This window comes from Salvia miltiorrhiza, unplaced genomic scaffold, assembly GCF_028751815.1.
Source record: "Salvia miltiorrhiza cultivar Shanhuang (shh) unplaced genomic scaffold, IMPLAD_Smil_shh original_scaffold_358, whole genome shotgun sequence".
Classification (NCBI taxonomy): domain Eukaryota; kingdom Viridiplantae; phylum Streptophyta; class Magnoliopsida; order Lamiales; family Lamiaceae; genus Salvia; species Salvia miltiorrhiza.
The window spans coordinates 319,505-329,182 of record NW_026651535.1 but is presented as its reverse complement, the minus strand read 5'-3'; the positions used below and the strand labels follow the sequence as shown (position 1 = coordinate 329,182).

The following is a 9,678-nucleotide window of genomic DNA, read 5'->3' as shown; positions in this document are numbered from 1 at the left end:
TCCCTTCTATTTAATAAATAAAAAATAATTAAAACAAGACTAAAACCATGATATTTCAGTTACCTGAGCTGGGGCTCACCAAATTTTGTTTATTTCCTATTTCTGGTGGAGAATTGAACCGAGATAAACATATCATTCCAAATTGATCAAGATTTTTGCTGCCTACCAAAATCGAGCTACTAGTGATGCAATTATACATGATATGAAAGCTGTGTAATTATACATGATATGAAAGCTGTGTAACATCATCTATCACTATCACTACATTATTATCATCAAAAAGAAGATATTAGCCTACCACTATTGTATATAGACAATCAATGATCCTTCAAGAGCTCATTACAAATAAAATCAGATCACGATTGTTACCATCGATCGCCCCAAGATTAGTACCGGGCGCACGAGAGCCTGGCACAGGCGAATATGGTCATCACTGGGCATAAACTAATGGAAGTGAGAACTTCACTGGATCCAAGTAAATCATAAAAAAAACAACTAGTCTTATAATAGAATACTTCTAAAGAGAAGGCATTTTTACCTGATAAAGTGCAGAATACGAGGCCCCATCTTGTTCGTTTCTTGGTAATTTGCTCACCCCTAGATTCTTCACCAATAAGCCTAAAGCCAAAGTTGGTGCCTGAGATCAAGATCACTATCCAAAATATGTCCCCTCATCCACAGCAATACTTTGAGTAAAGAATCTCTTAACCATAACATGTTATCCTCATCGAAAAGTCAAGGGGAAAAAGAGAAAAACCATGTCCATATCGTTCCCTTCGGATCAAGGTAACATGACATAATAAATGGAAATCTACCATCTCCATGATTCAATACTTGCTGCTATCATTTTATAAATATGCATATAATGGTCGTGCCAGACAAAAGTGGTCTTGAGGATTGAAGTTCAAGCAAAGGAGAAAAGAATATATCATGGTAGATCTACAACCTCAGGTTTGTAATATACAATATTATTATATCCTAACTTCAAATCTGATTGCTCATACAACTCAATATCTCCATTCTATCCTAACTTGTATAAGTATATGCACAACACATAACCTAATGGAGTTATTTCCTAAATCGAGGGCCCTTGTCTGATCTGCCACTATTTCCCCGATCCCATGCGCAAGACCAGAAGAAAAGGGACATCCAGAATAGCACAGCAAAGAAGATCTGCAGAGTATCCTTTGGTGATACACCTGATAAACATATAAAAAGTGGTGCCCTTGAGGAGTTAGAACTAGAAGAATACATCAAGTAAATGGCACTAGATAAACGAGCCTACAATGAAAACTGAACACTGCGAATTGTTTCTAGCATATAGTAACACCAAACAGGATAATCAAGACTGTGGCATGTGAAACTGTATAAATATAATGTGTGATATAAAGGACGGAGAAATAACATGATCTCTCATTTACAAGCATAACTCAACATAAACAGTTGTTTCCAATTCAAGCACTCCAACAATGAATGTTTTCAGGTCAGACAGAACGTTGAAGGAAATTTTGAGAAATTGCTTCTAGACAAGAGGATACATGCACGGCATTAGCTCTAAAAGAAGCTATATGATTTTTTCAGAGTGAATTTGGCAAATAAAAAGTACTTTTTACACGTTGAACAGGCTACAACACAAATGTGTGCAAGAATAATTTGTTGTGCAATCACAGTTTCACTACACTTTCCTCCCTAACATACATAATAGAGACTTTGGTACAGAATAATAGAACACTATTTGGAAATCAAGACTTACTGTAAGTCTGCAACCAAAATACGTACAAGCCAACATGAAATGCATTTAAAGGCGACATTTTTTTTAAGCAGGCCTTTTACAGTCGACCATCAAAATCCTCAAACACTCAACCACGCATCACATGCTCATAACCACAAAACTGGCAAGGTGCTGCTGCCACCGTAATATCGTCCTATAAATGTTTAGACGCATAAGAAAATATCCAATTTGTGGGATTACTTATGGAAGTTATTGCATGTAATATGTATTGGAAGAGCATGGTGAGTTTATCATTCATTTCTCCACCTAAACTGTGGAGTCTTCTAATTTTGATGCGCTTTTCCCTCCATCTAAACAACTAACCATAAACTCCCCTAGCAGCCCTCATTTCACTAAGTTTAACACAAGAACGTAAGCCCCCATTTACTTTCATAAAATAGGATAATCCAACAGGACAGCAGCAAAACCGATGGATTAATTACTACTTACTAAATTCAATCAATACTGCCATTCAATTTCAAAAATTAACCCCAAATCATTAAAAAATTAATGATTACCAGCTCAAAAAATGACATACATGTGCGTGTTCAGTATACAACTATGGGGGTGTGCGAGAGAGACCAAATTCCGAAACCATAAAGTAAAATGATGAGTACCTGAAGATGGAGGCAGCTGATCCTCTGACGGCGGTTCCGACGGAGAACTGGTAGCGCAGCAACGGTCGAAGCGAGAATTGCGTTTGAAGAAGGGAAACGAACGGTGGAGATTGATGGAGACGGAGGAAGGTGAGCAGAAACGTATCAAGTGGTTTGTTGTGGTGGCTGAGCAGTAGTGTTTCGGCGGCGGAGGGCTGCGGTGCCGGTGGTTCTTAACGGTAAGGGGATACGGAAAGGGGGAAGACGCCATCGTTGGAACTTGGAAGAAGATTTTTTTAGTCTCTTCTGATGGCTCGGTTTTGTTGGTTGAATATTTTTTTCGTTTTGCATAATAAATGGGCTTGGCCCATCATACACACATATGTAAATTGAAGTTTAATTAAATGCGTAACCCAATTCGATTGAAATCGATAAGGCATCTTTAACAATTTCTCTTTTCTTTTCTTTTTTCTTTTTTTTATCCTCTAATTTATTTATATTTCTATTTGGTTTGCATTTATTTTGTTTGGTTGGGAACAAAAAGGCTACAAAATTAAAAGCACAGTTGATGTCTTGATGATAGGGATGACAGTAGATCTTGGACCCGGTCCAGATCCGTGGACCCGACGGATCTGGATCTCAATTTTTTGGACCCGACGGATCTGGATCTCAGTTTTTAAAACGGATCTGGATCTGGATCTTAAAATTTTAGATCCAGATCCGGCCCAGATCCGACCAGTGGATCCATTTTATTTTTTATATATATTTTATATTTTATATTTAGTTTACTAATAATATTAACTAAATTAAAAATAGTAAATAAATTATATTCAAAAGAATAAAAACTAAAAGTAATTAGATAAAAATATTTTGTGTTATATTTTTCATGATGAAAATTAGATGTTATTGATTTTGTGAATTTTTTTTAATTTAATTTAAAAATAGTAGATCCATGGATCTGGACCCGTGGACCCGCGGATCTGACGGATCTAGATCTGGATCCAAAATTTTCAGATCCATGGATCTGGATCTGGATCTGGTATATAAAAACGGATCTGGATCTTGTATTGGTCAGACCCGGTCCAGATCCGGCCCGTTGCCATCCCTACTTGATGACCCTATAATTTCTAGGAGTTGAGGAGGTAATTGTGGAATGTGCATTAGAATTTGATCAGTTACTTCCACTCTCAACTTTTAATGTTCCGAAAATACGTATAGTTTGAACGACAAAGAAAACGTTTTTTTTTTTATCAGAAAAAGGATTATATTAGAGAAAGTTCAAGGTACCAGAAGTACCAAACCGATTACAACAGATAAGGGGAAATAGAATTGGAGAACCAACAACTAAAATTGATCTCCACATCTAACAGATTAAAAACCTTATTCCAACTCCATAGCCTCGCTTTGATTTCGCCCAGCATTTTCTTGACTTCCCAGTTCTTGTTCTGGAATCTACTCTCATTACGACCTTTCCAAATGAGCCAAGTGGTGCAAGTCCAAAGAGCCTCAAGGAATTTCTTACTGTTCCCTTGTGAATAAAGGAGTGAAAGTGCGCCTCAATGCAGTCCGACCGTGCGGTGTAGAGCCCAGTCCATTTCTGTACCTCGTTCCAAATCATATCTGTCTTCGGGCAGGAGCGAAACAGGTGGTCCGCCGATTCTTTTTCCTGGCAGCAAGCATTGCACATGGTTTCCACGTCGTCTAGCGGAATGTTTCTCTTGCTCAAATTGTCACAGGTAGGCAACCTATTCCGAAAAATTCTCCATGACGTAACCTTAGCTTTTTTAGGGGCGCAGATCTGCCAAGCTTTCGCTGCTCTTTGATTGAACAAGCTGCTCTCCTCTTCCTTTTTCCTCGCTTCTTTGATCGCTTTGTAAGCTTAACTTGTGGTAAACACTCCCCCCTTGGAAGCAGTCCAAACCCATCCATCGTCTTTGTTTGCAACAAGGACAGTACCTGAAATGACAGACATCAAATCATTGACCATGAGTTTTTCCCTATCGAATAGTTCCCTTCTCCATTTAAAGTCCCATCTCCACTCCGAATTCATCCAGCAGCCCACATCACTGATTGCAGCTTCCTTCTCAACACTAAGTTGGAAAAGTCTAGGAAAGGTGAGCTTAAGTGGTTTGTGACCCACCCACCTATGCTCCCAAAATAACGTATCTTTCCCGTTCCCGATCGAGCGAACAAAATTATTCACAAAAATCTTCCCTTCCGGGCCCCCGCCTAACTCAACAAAAAGAAAACGTTTACTTCATATGATGGAGTATTTTTATTTTATAAATTAATATTTTTTTAATTGAGATAAAAATTAAATAAAAATAATTTAAATAATTGAAATTAATTAATTAGAATTCAAAATTTTTGTAGGCCACTAACTTATGGTGCTTTGCAAAATTAGGCCACATTTTTTCGGGCTTGCAAATTTGGGTCATTTATTATTAATTTCAACGTAAATGAGCCACATTGGGGCCCGATCAGGCTATAATTTGGCTCACTTACGCCGAAATTAATAATAAATGGCCCAAATTTGAAAGCCCGAAAAAATGTGGCATAATTTTGCAAAACACCCTAACTTAGTGGCATACAAAAAAATTTGAACTCAATTAAATTGGTGGCTAACATTTGATTTTCATTATCCATTTCGCATATTTCGCACCATTAACACATTTGAGAATGTATATAATGAGAACAAGTATAAATAAAAGAAATTTGAGAAAAATTCAAATAGTGAAATTTTAGATTGTCATGTAGAAGAGAAAATTAATATTTTCCTATTATATAGTATAAGATGTCTTACAAGGTGCCAAACACCATCTATATTGGAGGAATCTCAATGTACGACCAATATTCTCCTAGATCTAGTTGAGAAAGAAATAACAAAAAGGAAAATAAATATTACTCCCTCCGTCCATGAAAGAACTTCCTATTTTTTCTTTGTGGGACGTCCACAAAAATACTTCCTACCTATTTTTGGATTATGCCCCACCACTTATAATTACTTATTTTTCACTTTTTCACAACTCTCAATATTAATTACTATAACACATTTTCACTACTCTCAATACAGTCAACAACTTTTTCTATACTCTCAATATATTCAACAACCTTTTTCTTAAAACCCATTGCCACTCCCTCCTAGAAAGTTTTTTTATGGATGGAGGGAGTATATATATATAGTTGAGATCCGGTATATATAAAAAAAGGTAGAAGAAACCTTTGAGAGCACAGCAGAGCAAACTAAGGGTTGAGCCTCGTTAAAACATCTTTACGAAAAATTCAGAGGAAAAAATCAGTGAAGAGGAAAAAGAGTGCTTGTCTAAAACAGAAAAACAAAGCAGGAAAGCCGGCAGAAACTTATTCGTGAATTTTATTAACTTATTCTTTATTAATTCTCATTCTCATGAAAAATAACATTTTCAATGAATTATTTCTCTCTATCAATATAGATGTAAAGAGTGTGTGTGTGTGAGAGAGAGAGAAGGAGGGAAAACAAGCAAGATAAATTCAAGAAAACTGATGTTACATAATTTCTCTTGGTCATGCATGGAGATGGATGAGCCCTCACTTGTCCTAATTAAATATAGGCCAATATAGATAATGAAGAATTACATAAATATACAATTAAGTGAATTTGCAGCAATTAATATTACATAGAATTAATTCCTGGTTTGATTATGGTTGATAGAGGTTGTTGCCACAGCTGCATTTCCAGGAGATAAGATAGTAGGTATCATCTTGAGCATGAGACGATATTACATTCTTTCGGGATGGTATGACTAGGGTTGCCTCACATGGCTTGCAACTCATGCATCTTTTCACGCAAGCAGGGGGCCTTGATCCCAACACCATCGCCATCTTCATCTTCTTCTTCGCCATTAATGATGTCCCAATCCCACCTGAACCTCTCATCATCATCATCATATATATTAACCACACATCGAACAATGATACTTTTGGTATCAGATTTCGTTATATTGGAGTATTTTACTATCATCACTCGTAGCGTATATTATAGTCTATAGATCTAGTGGAAGTAAAAATATTATAGAGGAGTTAGCTCGTTAACGTATTAGTATATGTATATACAAAATTTATAGTTATATTGCTAGCATGGTAAACTAAAAATCCTCACATTTGGAGTGTTCTCAAAGCAACTGTGATGTACTCCCACTGTCCCACGAATCTTGACACGTTTGGTTTCGGCACGGCAATTAAGGAGTTGTTGATTAATGTTTTAAGTGTGTAGTTAATAAAATATAAAAGTGATAAAGCAGGAGAGAGAAAATAATAAAAGTGATAAAGTAGGAGAGAGAAAATAATAATTAGTAGTATTACCATATTTCAAAATTCGTAGAACGGTCCAAAAAAAATACGTGTCAAGATTTGTGGGACAGATGAAGTATATGTCAAACTAAAATTCAATCATACAACACCAACTTAAAAGAGCGCGATTCTTTATTTCGCAGATCGATCTGCGAGTGATCTTCCCTTCATAAACAATATGAGATCTAGCTAGGTTTCGAACTCTTCTCCTCTTTCTCCTTAAAGTTAAATATTAAAATAAAAAAAAAGAAACAATTTAAAATATAAGAGATTTTCAGTTAAATGTTTACCTGATTGGAGTTGCAGCAAAGTGAGAGAAAGGAAGGAGATAGATAGTAGCAGTGCAGCAAAGCTGTAAGTTCTTGATGTTGCCATAATTGTGCTGAGACAAATAAATAATTTGAGCTAGAGTGTAGACAATGAAATTGTCGTCGAATTAAATCGTGCCACGTGTAAATTCATGAATTAAATATTCAATTATATTTTCTATTTTATTAAATGGGATTTTATTCCTAAATTAAATAGATATATAATTAATATTTAACATAAATGAATTAATGGGCTTATGGACACCTAAAGCCCTAAGGCCCATGCATGAAGGCCCAAAGCCCATAAAGCCCACGAAGCCCATCTCTAAAATCTATAAATAGAGGTGTTGGGGTGCTCATTATGAACAACGTGAAGGAGCGGAAGATCGAAGAGCATAAAGAATTCTCTCTAGTATCACAAGTTGAAGCGGAGAATTGGAGAGTTCAAGTATTCAAGTATCTTGAAGAATTCTATCTAACGTTCAAGTATATCTTCAAATCTTCATCAAGTATTCATCAAGTATCCTTCAAATCTTCAAGATCTTCAAGGCAACATTCAAGTATCCTTCGAACATTCAAGTATTTGAGCATTCAAATCTTCAAGTATCCTTCGAATCTTCAAGTATTTGAGCGTTCAAATCTTCAAGTGTCTTCAAGAATTCTATCAAGTCTTCAAGTATTCTTCAAGTATCTTCAAGTGATCAAACCTTCAAATCTTCAAGTGATCAAGGCGTTCTTACAAATTCCAAGAACGATCTTCTTCAAATCAAATCAACCAAGTCCCAAAGCTTCAAGGCGTTCTTACAAAATTCTAAGGACGTTCTTCTCAAATCAAATCAAGTTCAACGTTCAATCCAAAATCATGACTTAAGTCCTTTGGATTGGCGTCATCAAAACAAGTATTTCAAGAACCTTCGAACTTGTTCAAGAATCAAATAGAAGAAAAGAATCAGAGGATTAACTAGAGATTGCAACCCGCATAAATCTATCTTCAAATTCTATCAAATTATCTTTGTAACGCGTTTTGTATTTTATCAAATTGAAATACAAAAATTTGTGTTTACAAATTTTGGCACGCCCAGTGGGACATCTCTACCTCTCATCTCTACTCTTCACCAAAAATCTTGAACAATGTCCAATCAACCAAATACAACTGCTCCAACTTCATCTAAAAGTTCTTCGGAAAGCATCGGTATGATCACGCGGAGCAAAGCAAAATTGATGCAAGAGGTGTCCAAGACGACCTCCCGTCTTCCATCTATCCATGAAGAAGATGACAACTTTGAGAGAAGCTTCACATTCCCCACTGAAAATTATCAACTCCATGCAAGTGTCATGATGACAAACACTTCCACCATGGAGGAACAACTCTTGAACTTGACAAAGATGGTTGAATCTATAACCAAGCACATCCAAGAGCAAGATGCCCAGATTGCAAAGCTTAAAGGAGAAAAAGGAGATTCAAGCCACGCCAACAACGATAGGGAAGGCGAAGAAAGCGAAGAAGATGGAGAGAATAACGATGAAGAAATCTCCAAAGACAAATCAAAGAGTGATGGAAAAAGGCCTTCAGGAAAAGACATTCTCTTCTCGTCTGGTGGCCTCATTCCCATTGACCAACTCAAAGAGTTCATCGAAGCAACAATGAAGAATAACTCCGATGGAAGCTCCAAGTCATCATTAACTTACTCCAAGCCATATACTCGGCGAATTGACAGTATGAGGATGCCTCTTGGCTATCAACCACCAAAATTTCAACAGTTTGATGGCAAAGGAAATCCAAGACAACATGTGGCTCATTTCATTGAAACATGCAACAACGCTGGTACTTATGGAGATCATTTGGTCAAACAGTTTGTTCGCTCATTGAAAGGTAATGCCTTTGATTGGTACACCGACTTAGAATCAAACTCAATTGATAGTTGGGAACAACTGGAGCATGAGTTCCTCAACCGCTTCTATAGCACTAGAAGAACTGTCAGCATGGTGGAACTCACAAGTTCACGTCAATTCAAAGAAGAGCCAGTCATTGACTACATCAACCGATGGAGAAACCTTTGTCTCAACTGCAAGGATCGATTGTCTGAATCATCTGCCATCGAAATGTGTATTCAAGGGATGCATTGGGGCTTGCAATATATTCTGCGAGGAATCCAGCCAAGAACATTCGAAGAACTTGCTACAAGAGCGCATGACATGGAGTTGAGCATGATGGCAAGCGGGATCGAAGGACCACCCATCCGAGAACCTCGCAAATTCAAGCCAGAATTCAAGAAAGGAAGCAAATCATCTGATGAAGCACCAAATAAGGAATCCATGGCGATTAAGGCAACTTCGGTGAAATTCTTAAAGAGAGAAGCTGGACAAGAAGGCAACCAGAACACTCTACGAGACAATCAGAACTCTTCCCGGGACTTGGGGCAAAGAAGATCTACCTTGAAAGAAATGCAACAAAAGCAATACCCTTTCTTAGACTCTGATGTTTCAGGAATTTTTGATGACCTGCTCAAAGAAAAGCTTATCGAGTTGCCAGAAATGAAGCGACCAAATGAAGCAGGGAGGACAGATGATCCAAGTTACTGCAAATACCATCGTCTGGTTGGGCACCCCATACATGATTGCTTCATCTTTAAAGACAGGGTCATGCGTTTAGCTCGAGAAGGGAAAATATCTC

The 9,678-nt window shown here is 37.1% G+C and overlaps 1 protein-coding gene across 1 annotated transcript; it reads right to left on the bottom strand.

The window, feature by feature from the left end:
• Window positions 1-823: 823 nt before the first annotated feature.
• Window positions 824-2,753, bottom strand: LOC131004252 (uncharacterized). The gene is made up of 2 exons (XM_057930892.1): window positions 2,389-2,753; window positions 824-1,199 (listed from the first exon to the last, which is right to left on the bottom strand). The coding sequence occupies exons 1-2, from the start codon at window positions 2,636-2,638 to the stop codon at window positions 1,069-1,071; spliced, it is 381 nt and encodes a 126-aa protein (XP_057786875.1). The 5' UTR covers window positions 2,639-2,753; the 3' UTR covers window positions 824-1,068.
• Between the last annotated feature and the right edge of the window lie 6,925 nt (window positions 2,754-9,678).